The following is a 23,420-nucleotide window of genomic DNA, read 5'->3' as shown; positions in this document are numbered from 1 at the left end:
CACTGCAGGTCTGAATGCAACTTTAAATCTGCAACATTCCACACATATCACATCTGAGATGCTTCTAACCACTGCAGGTCTGAATGCAACTTTAAATCTGCAACATTCCACACATATCACATCTGAGATACTTCTAACCACTGCAGGTCTGAATGCAACTTTAAATCTGCAACATTCCACACATATCACATCTGAGATACTTCTAACCACTGCAGGTCTGAATGCAACTTTAAATCTGCAACATTCCACACACACACCACATTTGAGATGCTTCCAACCACTGCAAGTCTGAACACAGGTTTAAACCTCAGTGATAACACAGACATAAAGAATATCTGTAAGCTTATAATTATCAGTTCAGAAATGTGTGCTCCCCATAACATTAGACACAAAGCCAGAGAGGCTTGACCAGGTCAGCATGTTCTCACCTTGAGCAAGGGCTTCCACACTGCATGGTCCTGGAATGTTGTCCTGAGCTGTTGTACAGAGCGTGACAGACTGTGGAGACATCTGGTGGCAGCGATCTGAACCTTCATGTTGGTGCTGTTGATGGCGACCACAATGTGGTCCATCAGATTCTCAGTGGCAATCACCTGGCAGAAGTCAATATGGTTACTTGAATAGCAGTTATTCTAGTCTAGAAATAACAGAAGATAACTTACGTTAGGGGCTTCCTTACACTAAGTGATATCAGTTCTTTGATAATGAGATTCCATGGTGGGATATGGCCCCAGTACATGATGCTTGGGTACTGTGTGTGCTTGTGTACGAGTGGGCTTGCGTGTGCTTAGGCCGCACTCAGCACTGTTCCAGCTGTATGATGGCAGCCTGTAAATAATTCATTCTGGACCAGACAATCCAGTGATTGATTTTATGATCAACAATCCATGTTGTTGGGAGTACAATGACATGCAGTCAAAGAAGTCAGCAAGCCTGACCACCTGAAGGATTTAGTCCCCTCCAATGAACAGCATGGGTTGCTGGGGACCTACACTTAGACACTCATTAAAACTTCCTTAAAGAAACATTTTACTACCTTCTTGCGGATGTCTTCATCATTGGCACCTAGAGAGGCAAAGGCTTTGAATGCAGCCTGTCTCATTTCATTCCCCCAGTCAATATCCTAAAAAATGGACATTCATTATATTAGTAGGAGAAGTTTCTGGTGCAACATATTGTTAATTCCTCTTCTCATCAATCATATAACACAGAACCCACAATGTGTCACTACTACATCCGAGATGCCCCTTGCCCTTGGATACCAATCAGAGTTATCTTTCCTTGATTCCTCACTTCCTTCTCATCAGCACATAGCTTGATGTCCAGACAGGAGATGGGAGGGCATGCCTGAGACCTTTTATGTAGTGTCAGGATAAGTATACTAATATCAAGAATATCCAGATTCATGTTAATTATTTATTATCCTGACAAAACAATTAAATGTGGGTTCTGCACATTGCAGTATTGGTAACAAGAGCCAGATTGCTCAGCAAGCACCCTCTTCACTAATCACCTGTCACATCCTTACTGTAACATGCATGCAAAGCTATGCCTCAGGGTCAAATACATGTGCAGCTTCTGATATGTGACAGCAAGAGCCCAGAAATCCCACAAGCATGAATATTGTGATGACAAACCAAGAACAATAATCAAAGCTAACCGGGATTCAAACCGACGATCATACATTTCTGGCATGCCCAAGGGACGCAACCCTGCACAGAGAATTGCAGCACCTTTGACATGCCCCATCAAATCTAAAGCTCCACTGCATGGCTGTTAACTCTGGCACTGTGCTGGACCCAGGAGCTGCTAGGACCGGGTTGATGGCAGCAACTTAAGTACCCATTGCTCCACCCTGTAACCTCTTGGCTGGTCGTAGAAATAGCAAGTAGTCTGTGATGAACTGAGGCATTGCCTACTGGCATCCACCCTTTTGCAGTAGGCAGTCAAATAATAGCTGTCATAGGACATTTCAGTGTCATTCCTGTGTGCACATCCATGAGTAGACAGCCTGAGCAGGACTGCACCAAACAGAAATGTAGTCATCATGGTGTTCACTGCCCAAGCTACCTTAGTCAAGATAGAAGAAGTGGTGATGATGGAGGTGATAACACGAGTTAACTCTCCTACCTATCTAACTCAACGCCTGCTGAGTCTTCCTGCTACGCTAAAGACAGGCCTCAACCTGCTCTAAAGATACAACATATTACACTCCCAACATCCAGAATCTAAGCTGCTGTTAGATTCCCTGCAATCAGGAAAGTCAATTTGGGGATCCCTTCTTGACTTGCGTTCCAGTAATTGTCAACTAAGAAAAGCAAATGCCTGCATAGAGAAGTACTCACATATCTGCCATGCTGTAAACATATAATGAATTATTTTTTAAGTGTGCATAAACATCACAAAATGAAAGAAACTAGTTACAAACAATAAATGTGATAAAATCACACAACAAATAGAAAGACTTTGGCGGGAAAACCTTCCTATCACCCACACGAGTAATGTGAAGTATATTTGCCACAGAATATGATGTATTAACTTCCGAGAAAGGTTCCGAGAAATTGCAAAGTTTTTTTCATCAAGAATGTATAGTATGACCGTTATTAAGGATATAATTCCACAAAAGCAAGCACATGTGCATCCTCTTGTGCGATGAATAGGAAACTGAAGGATCAAGAACAAATTGGTAACCAAGAGCAACAGGTGCCCTGCATGTGTAGAAGAGGCACATTTTGTGTTCTGTGTCACATGATCAAAGAGAAAGAAATTGGAACATGTTGTGTCAAAATAAGAAATAATTTAACTACTCTGTTCTCGACTAAATCAAAAGTGGCAAGCTCTAACCGGGGGCTATAATTTGATGTGAAATAGAAAAACATAATGTTTAAGGGACTGTAGGACAATTCCCTATTTACAGATTTTAGGTTTCATTGGTGGTTAGCTTCTGGAGTGATAATCGTAATGTTCAGTATGAGTAATATGTTGGAAATTTTTAGGGTTTTCAATCAAATGGTCGACAATGCAAGGGAAAGGAGTGACTTCACATATGTGGGGAATCCAACCCATTTGTTCCTTCAATGTGCTGAGCTAATGCTTTACCAAGTTCTCTACCCCTCACAACAAAGGTGATGTATGGGGGACGCGGCTCTGTAGTGATCCCATGTCACAGGCTGACCAACGAGATCCTTCATACCATGAAACACAGCCGACATTAGGAAACCTTATGTCACGGACCACTGGCCATGTTTCTAATCTGAATCTGTGTTTCTGATTATGTTAGTTTTTGTCCTCCAGCTTACTATGGAAGTTTTACAGCATTATCACCATGTTGCTAACCTTCCTCTGGGTGCGAGACCCGATCTGCTGCACATCGCCATACTTGAGGTAGTCAGCTAGTGTTTTTATCACATGATCCGAGATTGATGCCAGTCGCTGGAGCTCGGGGTCTACCTCAATCAGGTATGCCAAGTTCTCTGCTCCTTCCACATTCTCCTCTAATGTACGATCTTTCTTGCACATACGGACCAAAGTTGGAAGTGTCTGAAATTATAAGAAATATTTTGCCCCAATTCAAGTCTACAGCAAGACTCATTGCCATGGTGTTGCTACATCAGACATAACACATTCAAACTAAGATAACCTACATCCTGACAAACCCTCATCATCACAACCATATAAGAGCAATGACCATAGAGTAACACCCATATACATGTACTGCTAATAGGAAAAAGAATTCACTCCTTGCATGAAGCTCTGGAGGGTACCTTCAGTGTGATGATAGTGTTGCTGGCCTCGATGGCGCTACCCCGATACAGGTATGTCATACACTTAGCAGCTGCCATCTGCATCTCAGATGTCTTGTCTCTGGCCAGCAGGTGGATGAGAAGTTTGGGGATTGGGTCCCCATTGTAGGTGGCTGAAGATAATAATTCTAAGGATGACTTTCTACATACATTGCTGACAGAGTGGAGATGATGACTACAAATCCCCTGATGTGACTTCAATTCAGTGTATGAAAAACTTCTAGATGGTTTGCAGACACAAGACAGGTTTGAACAAAAGAAGAAAATTTTGATGAAAACTAGATGCGACATGAGTTTCATGACAAGCAGAGGTACTGGCTGCATCCCTCACACACCTGAAGCCACAGCCTGTGACACAGCATCATTCTGGTGACACAGAACAGCGAAACATTTCAATGTTGGCATCTGGACCTGCAGCACAAACAGTATAGTCTTGTCTTAGTTCATGAGTCACCATTATATCTCATTACATGTCAAACAAAAAGAGTGTCTATTGAATCTGAAGTTAATCAAAACAAAGTGAAACAAAGGAAGCACATAAGTATTGCCTTTCTCCCCTGACAACTGAATCTATAGAATTTTAGTAAAATCTAATTTTTTTTACATTTGTATACTTATCCTGCATTACTCCTTAATGCATTCACTGCTTACCTTACGACAACAAGAAGACAGCACAACGGCGATGGTCTTGGGTGAAGAAATGAAGATTTGTAGGGTTGTTCAAATATCAAACAGATTGAACATAAGAATTAAACAGTAGTTACCTATACACATTTAGTAATAAAGAAAATAATAGCTAATCAGCTAATTCTTTACTTACTATGTCATAGAGCTGGCATTGACAAACAAGATTATCTAATATTCGTCCACTGGCGGAAACTGAGCGACTGCACATGGAAGTAGGCTGGCTCTGTATAGGACGAGTTCATTATTAGCGTCGGGGGTTGGTAACCTGCTGGGCTACAACAAGAGGGCCAAAACTTTGCTCACCTTCAATGTCCTCAAAAGCCACATTGCGAAGATAATGACTAACGAAAACTGTGTCGAACCGCCAAAAACTTCCTTTCATGATTGTTCTAATAGAACAGTTGCTCTGTAAAGCCATGGTAGAAGCTAGCATCCTGATCTCATGAGGGTTATTTAGGCTCTCGGGGGATCAAGTTTGGCGATCCAGCCTGAAGGATAACTGCGCATAACCATAGGGACATGGTGTTGCGACTAACTTCAGTCCTGAACATAGGAGACTTGGGTATAAATAACCACTTCCTTGAACCACACCTAGTCTTGGAGCGGTGGATGAAAACTCGAAGTGCTCACACCGGGCACAAGAGAAGTTCACCCTCATCTTGGGCTACCACAATAGTTGATATTGGTGGGATGGTAAAGGAACAATCGGGTTGGCCTGGTAGTTGATTTTTTGCTATAAAATCCCAGCACAATCCGAGATGTCCCGCTCCATGCGTCCCATGCTCAAAGCGTATGTGGGTGATGTCCATCGCATGTAGCTCGCTCACCAGTGCAGCCATGGCTAAAGCAAAGATAAATATTGTTTTCTTGGTGGGTCATAAATTTTTACAAACCTGTAGAGGTTATGAATTCTCTGATGAAATCCTCCTTCGGGGACTTATTGCAATTTCCTGGCTCAAGAAAATCTACATGACATAGTTGTAACCATTTTCCTTAATAAAAAATGTTACCACACAAAAAACTTCGTTTTTGTATGATATACGTCCACCTTTATGGTGCCTCACCCTCCATGGCGCGTCACGCCAAGGGAAGCAACTCTCACCCAAATCACTTTCCATATGTCTAATGCTGACGGAATGTGGGGAGGCGGGTGGCCTTGCCCCAAGGAGGATTTCATCAGAGAATTCATAACCTCTACAGGTTTGTAAAATTCTCTTTCAGATTAAATCCTCCTTGGGGCACTTATTGCATCAAGATAGACTCTTAAAGATAATCTAGGAAGTGGCATCCGTCAGCAACAATCGTGCACAAATACATCGTATTTTGATTATTTCAATGAATAAACAAGAGTTCAATAAATGGAACCAACCTTATCGTGAGTCACCACCGTCGAAAGGCGGGGGCTGGAGACAGGGCGTGGTCAACCATACACAATGAAAAGAGCCATTCTTTCTGGCTTATCATATTGAGAACTCGAGACACACACACACACACACACACACACACACACACACACACTTTTTTGAACAAGTGATATGGGGGCGCAGATCACGAGGGACTATAAACCCGTGCAGAGCTAGGCCAGAGGGTCCCCGTGAATCGAAGGAGTGCATGTGCAAATACGATGATTATCGAGTAGTAATGGGTGGTATTGTTATCGACCGTAGAAGATATAATCCGGACCGTTACTGAGCAGTTTTATAACCGGTCCGGGCGGTCTAAAATCTCGAAGGCTCAATCGGCTAGAGATGCAGAACTTTGCCCAGTTCGGAGAACTGACTGACCAAACCGAGCATGCTCGCTTGAGTGTTTGTCGAGTTGGTAATGTTTGATGAACGTGCTCGGCTGGCTCCAAATAGCCACGAAGCAGATCTCCTCAATGGGCAGAGCCACGGCGTACGCTTGTGTCATAGCCACTGCTCAAACCGAATGAGCCTTCAACTTGGTAGGGGGGGGTCCCTGCCTTGAAGGGTGTACGCAGTACATATAGTAGAGACTATCCACCTGGAGATAGTTTGTTTGCTCGCAGGTGAGCCAGCCTTCCTACCGCCATAACAGCAAAATAGTTGATTATCCTTATGGATACCCTTAGTTCTGTTGATATAGGACTTGAGGGTCCTGCGGACATCCAAGACATGAGCGTGTCTTGTAGTGTCACAAGGAAGGCTGTGAAAGAGCAGGTAGCTCAATTGGAGCTGTCCCTTGGAAGGCGTGTGCCACCTTAGGACGGTAAGAGTCCAGCAGGCGAATACTGACCCTGTCCCGGTGAAAGACAGTTAGTTCGGGATCGGCTGACATTGCGTGAATGGCGCCTACCCGTCTGCCGGACATTACAGCCACAAGGAACGACGTCTTCCAGCTCAACAGCTGAAGAGAGAGACGACATATCCCGAAAGGAAGGACCGGACAGCCAATCAAGAACAATTGATAAGTCCCAAGGGGGACTGATCCGCTGGACAGGCGGTCGGATCCTGTCAACATCTGCTAAAAAGCCCTGCACTAATGGGTGCGCACCCAGAAGTGCCCCGTCGACAGGGACGTGAAAGGCTGCGATAGCTGTAGAGTACCCCCGGACTGTCGATGCGGCCAGGCCGTCATCTAGTCACGACTGGAGGAACTCAAGCACGGCTACGAGATCTGCAGAAAAGGGATCTGCAATCCCTCTATCGGCACACCAGCGTGCATAGCAGGCCCATCTATCCTCGTACTGAACGTTTGTCGAATCCCTCCGCGAAGCCAGTATTGTGTCTGCAACTCGTGCAGGAATACCGCTCTTCTGGAGGCGATTCCGGACAGTGGCCAAGCCACCCACAGAATCCTGGGATTCTGGTTGTGGGCCTCGTTCTGGGATAGGAGGTCCGGTCGTAAAGGTAATAGAACAGGAGGCTGAGCCAGAAACCTGAGTATTACTGGAAACTAACTCTGTGCCGACCAAAGGGGTGCCAGGAGCACAAGTAGTCGTGCAGGCTGAGTGGCTAGCCGAGACAGGACCTTGGAAATCAGAGGTACTGGGGGGAATGACCACAGAATTCTGTCCGTACAATCTAGCTGGAAGGCGTCCGGTGCCACCAACCTCGGGTCGGAGACTCGGGAGCAGAACGTTGGTGTCTGGTGATTCACCCCAGACGCAAACAGATCCACCTGGAACGACACTTATAACTAGGAGATAATCCCAAATATCCCCGGGTCGAGCCTCCACTCGTGAGGAGCGAGGATCCGGCGAGACAGAGCATCTGCACGGACGTTGTCCACCCCCGGAAGATAAACAGGTAGCACCCTGATAACGTGTGAGTCGCACCATAGGAGGAACTGCCACGACTTTTGGAGAAGCGATGGAGACACCATTCCCCCCTGCTTCCGGATGTAAGTCATCGCCATTTGGTTGTCCATCTCTAGACACACCACTTGGCCACGAAGCAGATCCAGGAAGCGTTTGAACACCAACCTGACCGCTCTCAGTTCTAGCACATTGATATGCAGTTTGATCTCCTGCTGGGACCATAGTCCCGAGGCAGTGTGATCGTTCAGAACGCCTCCCCAGCCGGAGAGTGAACTGTGAGAGACGGAACGGGAGTGTCGAGGGGGAGCCCCCGGGACAGATTCCTGACCTCAGTCCACCACTGCAGGTGTGCATTGAGCCCTTGCGGAGTCTCGAGAACAGTCTCGAGATCTTCTGAGTTCACCCAAAGTCGACGGAGCGCTTGTTGAATGGGTCTCATTCTCAAGCACGCCCGCCAAACCACATCCACTGTCGCCGCCATGTTGCCCAGTAACTGGAGCCATGTACGAGCAGTGTGACATGCGGACAGAAGGAACTGGGAAGTAACACTTCTGACACTGGTGACAGAGATACAAGTCCACTCACCGTGTTGAAATTCGCCCCTAGGAAGACTAGATTCTGAGTAAGGCTCAGATCTGACTTCTTGAGATTGACTATCCACCCTAGAGTGATCAGAATGTCTATCACGTCTTGTGTAGCTATCTGACTCAGGGATTGCGATAGAGCTCTTAGTAACCAGTCGTCGAGGTGAGGATGGCAGAACCGATCTTTTCACCTGGCCACTTGGGCGGGAATCAACATCAGCTTGGTGAACACCCTCGGGGCCGTGGAGATCCCGAATGGTAGAACCCTGAACTGATAACACCTCCCGTCGAAAGAAAACCTCAGGTATTTCTTGAACTCGGGGTGTATGGGTACGTGGAGATAGGCGTCTTTTAGGTCTATTGACGTTAGCCATTCTGCTGTCTCGACAACTGAGATCACCGAGCGCAGTGTCTCCATCCTGAAGGACGGTACCTCTATAAGTTTGTTCAGCCTTCTCAGATTGAGAATAGGCCTGAACCCTCCATCTTTTTGGGTAACTAGGAAATATGTCGAGTAGAAGCCCTCGCTTTCCTGTCCCACGGGAACCGGTTCGATCGCAGCCTTCATAAGAAGTGCGTCGACCTCGGCACGGAGGAATTCCGCCTTCTCTCAAGTAGCAGGCACCGGAGTGTGCTTTATCCCGGAGAAGGGGGGCGGATGATGTTTCCACCGAGGCATATGGCCATCCCTTAGAGTGGACAGGGTCCAGGGATTGGATGTGACTGTCTCCCATTCCTTCAGGAATAGAGCCAGTCGGCCGCCTACGGGGACATCCGGCTTGAGGCAGTGGACCCCGGCTGTCGGCAGTCCGATAACATGCAACCGTGGGTCCGTCTGGGGCACTTCGGGCGCTAATGGGGGTTCCCGGCCCCGCGAAAAGGCTGCTGGCCTCGACCAGCTGTCTTGCCCCGGCCCCTGCCTCTCTTGCTCCTCCCGGCGCCCTTACCTGAAGGATGTGACCTGACCCGGCGCATCAGCGTAGGAGGAGTCAAGTGGAGAGGTCCGCTTACGCGATTTAATCCTTGAATCCTTAGAATCCTTAGAATCCTTGATGGAGGCATACAACTGTGCTGCCTCTCGACCACCTGCTGAGCCCCAGGGAAGAGGGTGGCACCCATCTTATATGGCAAAGCAAGTAGATCCCTGCGTGTGGAAGCCGAGTATTTGGATACCGACATCCACAGCCTGCGCATGCCCATGACTGTGCACATCATCTGCGAGGCACAGCTATGGATAGCGTCCCTCGCAAGATGACTATGGACCTACGTAAGTTCCGTGGCCAACTCCGAAGAGTCGGCCGGACCCTCTCCCGCTAACTCCATCTGTATGGCTGACAGATATGCGGAGTGTACGGACACACAGAGCTGCTGACATGCATTACGATATTGCTCCTCGAAACAAACGTAAGCAGCCTTCAGCTCCGCACCACACCTTGGAAAGGGTGGCAACCGCCGGCCCAGCTTGACCTTAGCCAAGTTGGGGGTCGAAGACCCCCCAAGGGTAACGGAGGTCCAGACGCATTCGTCCACCACCGGTACCTCAAAGTCACCATCCTCTGCTAACGGGTACCGCTTAATAAGTTCGGGCAGGTCGAACTTCCTGCGGGCACCCGACAACAGAGGGTTGATGACTTCATGCACCAGTGAGGACAGAATACGGAGCCGCACCTGGGGTGCCTTGCTCAGAGCAAAAGCGTCCCCCAGAAGGCGGAACTCAGTCGGATCCGACTGGGGCATGGGCACAGCCACCTGAGGCAGTACCTGGACAATCTTGTCCCGTACATGCCTCAACGAGGAAATGAAGGAAAATGTTCCCAAGGTCTCCGAGTCGTCTTCCCCCTCCTCCGTCCACTCCTCTCTCGATTCCGAGCCGAATTTAATCGACTCTTCCCCGAGAGAAGAAGCAGACGAAGTCGGAAGGGGACGCCCGAAGGCCTGGGCCTTCACATCCCCGGGCTGCACACAGCCCAAAGCCGAGTCCCGGTCCCGAGGTGGTTGTCCATCTCTAGACACACCACTTGGCCACGAAGCAGATCCAGGAAGCGTTTGAACACCAACCTGACCGCTCTCAGTTCTAGCACATTGATATGCAGTTTGATCTCCTGCTGGGACCATAGTCCCGAGGCAGTGTGATCGTTCAGAACGCCTCCCCAGCCGGAGAGTGAACTGTGAGAGACGGAACGGGAGTGTCGAGGGGGAGCCCCCGGGACAGATTCCTGACCTCAGTCCACCACTGCAGGTGTGCATTGAGCCCTTGCGGAGTCTCGAGAACAGTCTCGAGATCTTCTGAGTTCACCCAAAGTCTCAGTAAGGCTCAGATCTGACTTCTTGAGATTGACTATCCACCCTAGAGTGATCAGAATGTCTATCACGTCTTGTGTAGCTATCTGACTCAGGGATTGCGATAGAGCTCTTAGTAACCAGTCGTCGAGGTGAGGATGGCAGAACCGATCTTTTCACCTGGCCACTTGGGCGGGAATCAACATCAGCTTGGTGAACACCCTCGGGGCCGTGGAGATCCCGAATGGTAGAACCCTGAACTGATAACACCTCCCGTCGAAAGAAAACCTCAGGTATTTCTTGAACTCGGGGTGTATGGGTACGTGGAGATAGGCGTCTTTTAGGTCTATTGACGTTAGCCATTCTGCTGTCTCGACAACTGAGATCACCGAGCGCAGTGTCTCCATCCTGAAGGACGGTACCTCTATAAGTTTGTTCAGCCTTCTCAGATTGAGAATAGGCCTGAACCCTCCATCTTTTTGGGTAACTAGGAAATATGTCGAGTAGAAGCCCTCGCTTTCCTGTCCCACGGGAACCGGTTCGATCGCAGCCTTCATAAGAAGTGCGTCGACCTCGGCACGGAGGAATTCCGCCTTCTCTCAAGTAGCAGGCACCGGAGTGTGCTTTATCCCGGAGAAGGGGGGCGGATGATGTTTCCACCGAGGCATATGGCCATCCCTTAGAGTGGACAGGGTCCAGGGATTGGATGTGACTGTCTCCCATTCCTTCAGGAATAGAGCCAGTCGGCCGCCTACGGGGACATCCGGCTTGAGGCAGTGGACCCCGGCTGTCGGCAGTCCGATAACATGCAACCGTGGGTCCGTCTGGGGCACTTCGGGCGCTAATGGGGGTTCCCGGCCCCGCGAAAAGGCTGCTGGCCTCGACCAGCTGTCTTGCCCCGGCCCCTGCCTCTCTTGCTCCTCCCGGCGCCCTTACCTGAAGGATGTGACCTGACCCGGCGCATCAGCGTAGGAGGAGTCAAGTGGAGAGGTCCGCTTACGCGATTTAATCCTTGAATCCTTAGAATCCTTAGAATCCTTGATGGAGGCATACAACTGTGCTGCCTCTCGACCACCTGCTGAGCCCCAGGGAAGAGGGTGGCACCCATCTTATATGGCAAAGCAAGTAGATCCCTGCGTGTGGAAGCCGAGTATTTGGATACCGACATCCACAGCCTGCGCATGCCCATGACTGTGCACATCATCTGCGAGGCACAGCTATGGATAGCGTCCCTCGCAAGATGACTATGGACCTACGTAAGTTCCGTGGCCAACTCCGAAGAGTCGGCCGGACCCTCTCCCGCTAACTCCATCTGTATGGCTGACAGATATGCGGAGTGTACGGACACACAGAGCTGCTGACATGCATTACGATATTGCTCCTCGAAACAAACGTAAGCAGCCTTCAGCTCCGCACCACACCTTGGAAAGGGTGGCAACCGCCGGCCCAGCTTGACCTTAGCCAAGTTGGGGGTCGAAGACCCCCCAAGGGTAACGGAGGTCCAGACGCATTCGTCCACCACCGGTACCTCAAAGTCACCATCCTCTGCTAACGGGTACCGCTTAATAAGTTCGGGCAGGTCGAACTTCCTGCGGGCACCCGACAACAGAGGGTTGATGACTTCATGCACCAGTGAGGACAGAATACGGAGCCGCACCTGGGGTGCCTTGCTCAGAGCAAAAGCGTCCCCCAGAAGGCGGAACTCAGTCGGATCCGACTGGGGCATGGGCACAGCCACCTGAGGCAGTACCTGGACAATCTTGTCCCGTACATGCCTCAACGAGGAAATGAAGGAAAATGTTCCCAAGGTCTCCGAGTCGTCTTCCCCCTCCTCCGTCCACTCCTCTCTCGATTCCGAGCCGAATTTAATCGACTCTTCCCCGAGAGAAGAAGCAGACGAAGTCGGAAGGGGACGCCCGAAGGCCTGGGCCTTCACATCCCCGGGCTGCACACAGCCCAAAGCCGAGTCCCGGTCCCGAGGTGGTTGTCCATCTCTAGACACACCACTTGGCCACGAAGCAGATCCAGGAAGCGTTTGAACACCAACCTGACCGCTCTCAGTTCTAGCACATTGATATGCAGTTTGATCTCCTGCTGGGACCATAGTCCCGAGGCAGTGTGATCGTTCAGAACGCCTCCCCAGCCGGAGAGTGAACTGTGAGAGACGGAACGGGAGTGTCGAGGGGGAGCCCCCGGGACAGATTCCTGACCTCAGTCCACCACTGCAGGTGTGCATTGAGCCCTTGCGGAGTCTCGAGAACAGTCTCGAGATCTTCTGAGTTCACCCAAAGTCTCAGTAAGGCTCAGATCTGACTTCTTGAGATTGACTATCCACCCTAGAGTGATCAGAATGTCTATCACGTCTTGTGTAGCTATCTGACTCAGGGATTGCGATAGAGCTCTTAGTAACCAGTCGTCGAGGTGAGGATGGCAGAACCGATCTTTTCACCTGGCCACTTGGGCGGGAATCAACATCAGCTTGGTGAACACCCTCGGGGCCGTGGAGATCCCGAATGGTAGAACCCTGAACTGATAACACCTCCCGTCGAAAGAAAACCTCAGGTATTTCTTGAACTCGGGGTGTATGGGTACGTGGAGATAGGCGTCTTTTAGGTCTATTGACGTTAGCCATTCTGCTGTCTCGACAACTGAGATCACCGAGCGCAGTGTCTCCATCCTGAAGGACGGTACCTCTATAAGTTTGTTCAGCCTTCTCAGATTGAGAATAGGCCTGAACCCTCCATCTTTTTGGGTAACTAGGAAATATGTCGAGTAGAAGCCCTCGCTTTCCTGTCCCACGGGAACCGGTTCGATCGCAGCCTTCATAAGAAGTGCGTCGACCTCGGCACGGAGGAATTCCGCCTTCTCTCAAGTAGCAGGCACCGGAGTGTGCTTTATCCCGGAGAAGGGGGGCGGATGATGTTTCCACCGAGGCATATGGCCATCCCTTAGAGTGGACAGGGTCCAGGGATTGGATGTGACTGTCTCCCATTCCTTCAGGAATAGAGCCAGTCGGCCGCCTACGGGGACATCCGGCTTGAGGCAGTGGACCCCGGCTGTCGGCAGTCCGATAACATGCAACCGTGGGTCCGTCTGGGGCACTTCGGGCGCTAATGGGGGTTCCCGGCCCCGCGAAAAGGCTGCTGGCCTCGACCAGCTGTCTTGCCCCGGCCCCTGCCTCTCTTGCTCCTCCCGGCGCCCTTACCTGAAGGATGTGACCTGACCCGGCGCATCAGCGTAGGAGGAGTCAAGTGGAGAGGTCCGCTTACGCGATTTAATCCTTGAATCCTTAGAATCCTTAGAATCCTTGATGGAGGCATACAACTGTGCTGCCTCTCGACCACCTGCTGAGCCCCAGGGAAGAGGGTGGCACCCATCTTATATGGCAAAGCAAGTAGATCCCTGCGTGTGGAAGCCGAGTATTTGGATACCGACATCCACAGCCTGCGCATGCCCATGACTGTGCACATCATCTGCGAGGCACAGCTATGGATAGCGTCCCTCGCAAGATGACTATGGACCTACGTAAGTTCCGTGGCCAACTCCGAAGAGTCGGCCGGACCCTCTCCCGCTAACTCCATCTGTATGGCTGACAGATATGCGGAGTGTACGGACACACAGAGCTGCTGACATGCATTACGATATTGCTCCTCGAAACAAACGTAAGCAGCCTTCAGCTCCGCACCACACCTTGGAAAGGGTGGCAACCGCCGGCCCAGCTTGACCTTAGCCAAGTTGGGGGTCGAAGACCCCCCAAGGGTAACGGAGGTCCAGACGCATTCGTCCACCACCGGTACCTCAAAGTCACCATCCTCTGCTAACGGGTACCGCTTAATAAGTTCGGGCAGGTCGAACTTCCTGCGGGCACCCGACAACAGAGGGTTGATGACTTCATGCACCAGTGAGGACAGAATACGGAGCCGCACCTGGGGTGCCTTGCTCAGAGCAAAAGCGTCCCCCAGAAGGCGGAACTCAGTCGGATCCGACTGGGGCATGGGCACAGCCACCTGAGGCAGTACCTGGACAATCTTGTCCCGTACATGCCTCAACGAGGAAATGAAGGAAAATGTTCCCAAGGTCTCCGAGTCGTCTTCCCCCTCCTCCGTCCACTCCTCTCTCGATTCCGAGCCGAATTTAATCGACTCTTCCCCGAGAGAAGAAGCAGACGAAGTCGGAAGGGGACGCCCGAAGGCCTGGGCCTTCGCATCCCCGGGCTGCACACAGCCCAAAGCCGAGTCCCGGTCCCGAGGTGGTTGTCCATCTCTAGACACACCACTTGGCCACGAAGCAGATCCAGGAAGCGTTTGAACACCAACCTGACCGCTCTCAGTTCTAGCACATTGATATGCAGTTTGATCTCCTGCTGGGACCATAGTCCCGAGGCAGTGTGATCGTTCAGAACGCCTCCCCAGCCGGAGAGTGAACTGTGAGAGACGGAACGGGAGTGTCGAGGGGGAGCCCCCGGGACAGATTCCTGACCTCAGTCCACCACTGCAGGTGTGCATTGAGCCCTTGCGGAGTCTCGAGAACAGTCTCGAGATCTTCTGAGTTCACCCAAAGTCTCAGTAAGGCTCAGATCTGACTTCTTGAGATTGACTATCCACCCTAGAGTGATCAGAATGTCTATCACGTCTTGTGTAGCTATCTGACTCAGGGATTGCGATAGAGCTCTTAGTAACCAGTCGTCGAGGTGAGGATGGCAGAACCGATCTTTTCACCTGGCCACTTGGGCGGGAATCAACATCAGCTTGGTGAACACCCTCGGGGCCGTGGAGATCCCGAATGGTAGAACCCTGAACTGATAACACCTCCCGTCGAAAGAAAACCTCAGGTATTTCTTGAACTCGGGGTGTATGGGTACGTGGAGATAGGCGTCTTTTAGGTCTATTGACGTTAGCCATTCTGCTGTCTCGACAACTGAGATCACCGAGCGCAGTGTCTCCATCCTGAAGGACGGTACCTCTATAAGTTTGTTCAGCCTTCTCAGATTGAGAATAGGCCTGAACCCTCCATCTTTTTGGGTAACTAGGAAATATGTCGAGTAGAAGCCCTCGCTTTCCTGTCCCACGGGAACCGGTTCGATCGCAGCCTTCATAAGAAGTGCGTCGACCTCGGCACGGAGGAATTCCGCCTTCTCTCAAGTAGCAGGCACCGGAGTGTGCTTTATCCCGGAGAAGGGGGGCGGATGATGTTTCCACCGAGGCATATGGCCATCCCTTAGAGTGGACAGGGTCCAGGGATTGGATGTGACTGTCTCCCATTCCTTCAGGAATAGAGCCAGTCGGCCGCCTACGGGGACATCCGGCTTGAGGCAGTGGACCCCGGCTGTCGGCAGTCCGATAACATGCAACCGTGGGTCCGTCTGGGGCACTTCGGGCGCTAATGGGGGTTCCCGGCCCCGCGAAAAGGCTGCTGGCCTCGACCAGCTGTCTTGCCCCGGCCCCTGCCTCTCTTGCTCCTCCCGGCGCCCTTACCTGAAGGATGTGACCTGACCCGGCGCATCAGCGTAGGAGGAGTCAAGTGGAGAGGTCCGCTTACGCGATTTAATCCTTGAATCCTTAGAATCCTTAGAATCCTTGATGGAGGCATACAACTGTGCTGCCTCTCGACCACCTGCTGAGCCCCAGGGAAGAGGGTGGCACCCATCTTATATGGCAAAGCAAGTAGATCCCTGCGTGTGGAAGCCGAGTATTTGGATACCGACATCCACAGCCTGCGCATGCCCATGACTGTGCACATCATCTGCGAGGCACAGCTATGGATAGCGTCCCTCGCAAGATGACTATGGACCTACGTAAGTTCCGTGGCCAACTCCGAAGAGTCGGCCGGACCCTCTCCCGCTAACTCCATCTGTATGGCTGACAGATATGCGGAGTGTACGGACACACAGAGCTGCTGACATGCATTACGATATTGCTCCTCGAAACAAACGTAAGCAGCCTTCAGCTCCGCACCACACCTTGGAAAGGGTGGCAACCGCCGGCCCAGCTTGACCTTAGCCAAGTTGGGGGTCGAAGACCCCCCAAGGGTAACGGAGGTCCAGACGCATTCGTCCACCACCGGTACCTCAAAGTCACCATCCTCTGCTAACGGGTACCGCTTAATAAGTTCGGGCAGGTCGAACTTCCTGCGGGCACCCGACAACAGAGGGTTGATGACTTCATGCACCAGTGAGGACAGAATACGGAGCCGCACCTGGGGTGCCTTGCTCAGAGCAAAAGCGTCCCCCAGAAGGCGGAACTCAGTCGGATCCGACTGGGGCATGGGCACAATCTTGTCCCGTACATGCCTCAACGAGGAAATGAAGGAAAATGTTCCCAAGGTCTCCGAGTCGTCTTCCCCCTCCTCCGTCCACTCCTCTCTCGATTCCGAGCCGAATTTAATCGACTCTTCCCCGAGAGAAGAAGCAGACGAAGTCGGAAGGGGACGCCCGAAGGCCTGGGCCTTCGCATCCCCGGGCTGCACACAGCCCAAAGCCGAGTCCCGGTCCCGAGGTGCCGGGGGTTCAAGGGAACCCACATGGCTCTGGGCTAGGAATCCGCTAGAGGAAGCCTCGGCCTCGGAAGAGGCGTCTGGCTCCGCTAGGGAGAACTGTGCGTCGGTAGTGAACGGGCCAACGCCCGCCACCCCTCCGCTGGGGAGCGATCTCGAGCCGGCGCCGAAGCCAAAGACGTGCAGGAGAGGTTGCAGTGATTGTTACGGGGACCCTAGAGCCTTCTCCCCCGGCCCCAGGGGAGGGAGCGGGGGAGACAGTCTCTGCTGCTTTTTTACCCTTACGTGCATAAATTGTGAAACTAGAAGCAAAAGCGTAATTTAGAATGCGATTGGTAACCCGATACTAATAGCCAATGTCGTAGTATAATTATAACACCAAAGTGGGCGTGTTACGCGCGAAGGAGTAAAAAAAACGTAAAAAAAAGGTAAGTGTAATTTAAATATAATTAACACACCACCTTGGGTTTATTAAAGGAAAAGATTGTAGGCCAAAGCCCGATGATATAACATTAAAAAACCCAAGCCGTTTTTAATGGCCCTGGCGTTACATGTATCATACGTGGCACTACAATATGGAAGCCACGACGGCCTTTGTTTCAAAGGTATCTTACACATGTCACATAATTACAACTTTATAACTTTACAATGCGAGGTATTACGCCTTTGCATGAAAGAAATGTACCATACATACAGTTTGATCTGCCATGGTTCTTGTACGAACGATTATCTTGTACTTTTTTAGTCTTGAAAAAAACAGGCACGTCTGTCTTTGTCAGATGACATAAGGAAAGTGATTTGGGTGAGAGTTGCTTCCCTTGGCGTGACGCGCCATGGAGGGTGAGGCACCATAAAGGTGGACGTATATCATACAAAAACGAAGTTTTTTGTGTGGTAACATTTTTTATTAAGGAAAATGGTTACAACTATGTCATGTAGATTTTCTTGAGCCAGGAAAATGCAATAAGTGCCCAGAGGAGGATTTAATCTGAAAGAGAATGAGGATGCCCAGAGGGGCTCGAAGGGTGATACTTGCAAACCTCGAAGTACAACGTTCAAATTTCAAGCAGGTCGGCGGAACTTGGTCTTCTGACCCTCAAACATGAGTGAGTGAGTGAGTATGGTTTTACGCCGCTTTAAGCAATATTCCAGCAACATCACGGCGGGGGACACCAGAAATGGGCTTCACACATTGTACCCATGTCGGGAATCGAACCCGGGTCTTCGGCGTGACGAGCAAACGCTTTAACTACCAGGCTACCCGACCGCCCCCCTCAAACATGAATGAGCGCAGTAGGGCCTGTAGTTTCGGGACCTTAGTCATCTTTCGATTTTCAGATTTACGATTTATAGTGCAACGAAATACGTAGCAATGGTGCTACCTTTCAAGTGTCTATGGGTACGCAGATGTAGGAGGTATTCGGCTAGGAATTGTGGTGAAACACTAGTAGGGCCATGATTTTTTGCCCTTCAAAAAATCTCAAATGATCCCCATTTGTCATCATATAGTCCTCTGGTAGAGGGACGATGAGCATAAGCTATAGCTTTTGATGTCCGCGCCGTATAGGCCTTCGCAATTAATATCTTTTTAAGATGAACCAATCATGCAGACAAAACCTGTCTGACATTGGGTGAGGCAGTTTGCTGTGAGGGTGGATGAGTAGGGGTAGTGGATCGCCTTCTGCTCGACAAACCACCCTCTTGCCAGCCACCAGCAAGAGCAAGATTCCTTGTCTCCTTGATCTTTTGCATCACCTTGGAAAGTAGAACTGGTGGCGGAAAAGCGTATGCTTTTAGCCCTTCCCAAGAGATGCTAAACGCGTCCTCACCCAGGCCAGCAGATCCAGTAATAAGGAGACATATGTCATGAGTTAGTTGTTTTGACACGTAGCAAACAGGTAGATGTTTAGTTGCCCGAACTTCTGAATTAGTAACTGGAATGCTTCTGTGTGAAGTTTCCACTTGGTGGGAGCCACCCTGTCTGGACGCGATAACACATCAGCCAGTATGTTTCAACATGTGCTAAACTATGAACTGAAGTTCCAGATGATCCACTAGATGGAAAAACCTGAATGTCTGTTGAAGCAGGGAGTGGGAGTGCGTTGTTCCCTGAAAGCGCAGGCACCACACCACAGTGCTGTTATCTGTGGATATTGCAAGTTAGGCGGAGAGTAGCTGATTCTGCCAATGGGATATGACCAGAATTAATGCTCCCAACTCCAAGTTGTTTATGTGCCACTTTCGATGGGCGCTGGACCATAGCCCTGAGGCTGTTTGGCCTTGCAGTTGAGTACACCATCGCTGAAGGGAGGCGTCTACAACAGGTGTAGACACGGGGATAACCCGGATAAAGAGACTCCTCCTAAGAAAATCGACTCTACCGTTCACCAATTGAGGTAAGGCCTTAGGTGAGCCGGCAGAGTGATGGCCTTGAGTGGATCCTGACTCCTGATGTAAGGGTTCAGGAATTGTTGAATTGGATGCAGTTGTAAGTGGCCTCTGATGGTTAAGTCCTGTGACGAGGTGAGTGACCCTAGCAACACATTTGCCATTGGTGAAGCATGTGTGGCTGGTGACAAGAGGCGTAGGATTTTGTGCCATCTGTCCCTTGGTACTGATAGGAGATCCTGGTCTGTCTGGAACTGGCCTCCGATGAACTGGAGCCCATAGGATGGAGTTAACTCCAACTTCGCCTCACTGATTACCCGTCCCAGTTGATAGAGTAGCCGTCTGGTGAAGACCTGGTGGTGTACTAACGTCTGCATGTGTTGATGACACAGGAGACAGTGGTCTACGTATGACTCGAACCAAATGTTCCTCAGGTGTAGATACGCTGTGACTGGCTTCATTACTCATGTAAATAGCCACTGGGCCACTGAAATGCCAAATGGTAGCACTGTCCATTGGTAGTGAACCCCATTGAACTGGAACCATTGAATCTGGTATCCTGAACCTTAAGAGTGGTTGGCCTTGTAGAGCCTGTCATCCTCTGTATGTCCTCATCCAAAATATGAGCCAGGTCTGCTACCGCAAATGCATGGATAGTTTCCTAAACTTGGCGGGCTTAAATGACGGCGCAAGTGAGAGCTTGGAGACATCTTCATCCAATTACCTAGTCATATCTGTCAGCATAGGGTCGGCAAGATTCGATGTAGGATGCGACCATATGGTGTCCTTTTTAATCCACCCCGTTACCACCTTAAGACCCTCATACGAGACAGTCCGCTACCAAATCAGGTACTTGCGCTAAGCAGAGGTGTGTATTCCATTCAAGCAAGGAATCGCCATCTTCGCCATTTGAACAGTCTGACGAATCAGAACCGCGTTGACGTGTTCGCCTAGACGGCGATCAGCTTCTGCTCCAGTGCGTAGCACTACCTCTGAAAGAGGGCTTGCATGATCCACCTGGTGATAGGGAGTCATGCGTCGATGTCCATCTACGCACAGGCATACTAGCCTTGCCCAGAGATGAATGGGCTATACTATGACGCACAATAGTTGTACTGTAAATGATAGGTGCCGGCGCAGGCGCTTAGCCCTGTGCCATGATTGTAACTGACGCAGGCATCTGATACATAGGCATAGGCGTGGGCACAGGATACAGGTGTGCCATAGACTGCTGCCACATGGACTGCATGAAGTTTTGCATCCAATTAGTGTTCTGGAAAGGTGTTGACACCCAAATGGCGGACAACAACAAACAAGTGGTGGGAAAAAAGACAGAGTCTTTTTGCACCTAAATAATTCACATAAAACTACACAACATGGTGAAAGTAATATGAAATGAATACATCACCCATTGCAAATCAATTTTTAGAATCATAGCCGAAAACTGAAGGTCTCAATTAATCCAATTAGAAGAGCTCCGCTGGGACACATCCTTGCTGTAGTGTGACAGGCAATGATGTGAAGAAGGTGAACTTAGGTGTCACCATGGTCACATGACAGTGGCGGTGGTCCGTATAAAAGTGTGACTTGAAAACAACAACATCTTTATTTCTTCACCCAAGACCATCGCCTTTGCGCCGTCTTCTTGTTGTCATAAAGTAAGCAATGAATGCATTAAGGAGTAATGCCAGATAAGTAAAACATATAAAACAAGAGTCATCCGAATATGACATATCACCCCAACGTGGCATGTCGGTAAACTGTGTGTACCTTCAAATGTATTTAGATTGGCAAGGAAATCCTTTTCCTTAATGCCCAAACCAGAAATATAATGAAGGTTGTTAAATATTGGTTCATGTAGCTCACTTTCTGATGATCTCATGAAATTGTAATAACAATAACTTCGCAGATTCGCATATGAATAGCTCTGTAGTAGCCTCATGAGACAAAGGCATAAAGAGAATGTACTAGGTTATGTAGCTCACATCATATATAGTATATGGTATCGGTAAATAGTACACCTTAGAATTATATGTCAGGGGCTACAAATTAAAAAGATTAAAATCTATCAATAACAAACTGCACTACTAGTGAACATGATTGATATGTGCATAAAGTTTGGTGAATCTCTGTCGCATGGTTTAGAAGATATGCTCCATCAATTTTCAATTAAAATTGAAAAAAGAAAAAAAAAGAAAAATCTGTTACTAGCAAAGGCACCACTACATAACGTGCTTAATAGGTGTAAAAACTTTTGAGAAGCTAAGTTGTAGGTTCAGGAGATATGGTCCGGACAAGAGCACTACCCTCAAATTTCCTAAGTTCATCATATTTCTATTGAAACAACAAAAATAAAAAAATTTAAAAATCTCTAAATAGCAAAAGGCACTTCTACTGAGCCTGAATGTTAAGTGTACCAAGTTTTGGGAAGCTAGGTTGTACGGTTTAGAAAATATACTCTGGACAAGAGCACTACCCTCAAATTTCCTAAGTTCATAATATTTCCATGGAAACGACAAATATATAAAATTCTAAAAATCTCTAAATAGCAAAAGGCACTTCTACTGAGCCTGATTGTTAAGCGTACCAAGTTTTGGGAAGCTAGGTTGTACGGTTTAGGACATATGCTCCAGACAAGAGCACTACCCTCAAATTTCCTAAGTTCATCATATTTCCATGGAAACGACAAAAATATAAAATTCTAAAAATCTCTAAATAGCAAAAGGCACTTCTACTGAGCCTGATTGTTAAGTGTACCAAGTTTTGGGAAGCTAGGTTGTACGGTTTAGAAAATATACTCTGGACAAGAGCACTACCCTCAAATTTCCTAAGTTCATAATATTTCCATGGAAACGACAAAAATATAAAATTCTAAAAATCTCTTAATAGCAAAAGGAACTTCTACTGAGCCTGATTGTTAAGTGTACCAAGTTTTGGGAAGCTAGGTTGTACGGTTTAGGACATATGCTCCAGACAAGAGCACTACCCTCAAATTTCCTAAGTTCATCATATTTTCATGGAAACGACAAAAATATAAAATTCTAAAAATCTCTAAATAGCAAAAGGCACTACTACTGAGCCTGATTGGTAAGTGTACCAAGTTTTGGGAAGCTAGGTTGTACGGTTTAGGAAATATGCTCTGGACAAGAGCAGTACCCTCAAAATTTCCTAAGTTCATCATATTTTCATGGAAACGACAAAAATATAAAATTCTAAAAATCTCTAAATAGCAAAAGGCACTACTACTGAGCCTGATTGGTAAGTGTACCAAGTTTTGGGAAGCTAGGTTGTACGGTTTAGGAAATATACTCTGGACAAGAGCAGTACCCTCAAAATTTCCTAAGTTCATCATATTTTCATGGAAACGACAACAACAAAAAATTAAAAAAATCTCTAGAAAGCACTACTACACGGACAGACAGACAGACGGACGGACGGACGGACAGACATACTGATGGCTATATCCCCCGTCATTATATGTCGGGGGGATAAAATTAGAGAGACAATACAAAGAGTACACGCCTAGTGCAAGGTGGGAAGTCCTACCTTGTATATGTCAGAGCCGAGGAGAGGGGCCAGGGCTGCTATAGCTCCATTCTTACACAGCATGTCTTGATGGTCTGGTGTCTGATAAAACAAGTGGCACAACAACAGTCTTGGAGGTAAGTATGTCTGGCATGCGATGAGGACTTATAGTTTACACTAAGTCATACTTTAGGAATCAAGGCCGTACTTAGTTCTGTTGATAAATACAGCCCCAATACTTCAAATACTATTCAGGGGAAAAGGTACAATTCATCACTTACTATGGTGGCCTAGCTTCATAATGAAGTGGGAGAGTATTGATAGGTGTGCACTCCCATGGGTGGGGACATTGGCAGGAACATTAGTGTTATGAAGATCTAA

At 48.9% G+C, this 23,420-nt stretch overlaps 1 protein-coding gene across 3 annotated transcripts in view; it reads right to left on the bottom strand.

The window, feature by feature from the left end:
• Window positions 1-23,420, bottom strand: part of LOC139473453 (armadillo repeat-containing protein 8-like) — a 54,433-nt gene that overhangs the window by 18,764 nt on the left and 12,249 nt on the right. For all 3 annotated transcript variants that reach the window (XR_011653952.1, XM_071256035.1, XM_071256036.1), the window contains exons 7-12: window positions 23,061-23,141; window positions 4,139-4,214; window positions 3,765-3,916; window positions 3,337-3,540; window positions 1,037-1,123; window positions 429-593 (exon numbers count right to left, since the gene is read on the bottom strand). Coding sequence is in view for 2 of the 3 variants with exons in the window: in XM_071256035.1 (XP_071112136.1) it covers window positions 429-593; window positions 1,037-1,123; window positions 3,337-3,540; window positions 3,765-3,916; window positions 4,139-4,214; window positions 23,061-23,141 (765 nt within the window). In the remaining variant the exon portion in view is untranslated. The remainder of the gene's footprint in view (window positions 1-428; window positions 594-1,036; window positions 1,124-3,336; window positions 3,541-3,764; window positions 3,917-4,138; window positions 4,215-23,060; window positions 23,142-23,420) is intronic.

This window comes from Haliotis cracherodii, unplaced genomic scaffold (genome assembly GCF_022045235.1).
Source record: "Haliotis cracherodii isolate W230 unplaced genomic scaffold, xgHalCrac1.p SCAF_29, whole genome shotgun sequence".
Lineage (NCBI taxonomy): Eukaryota > Metazoa > Mollusca > Gastropoda > Lepetellida > Haliotidae > Haliotis > Haliotis cracherodii.
This window is presented reverse-complemented; position numbering and strand designations above follow the sequence as displayed.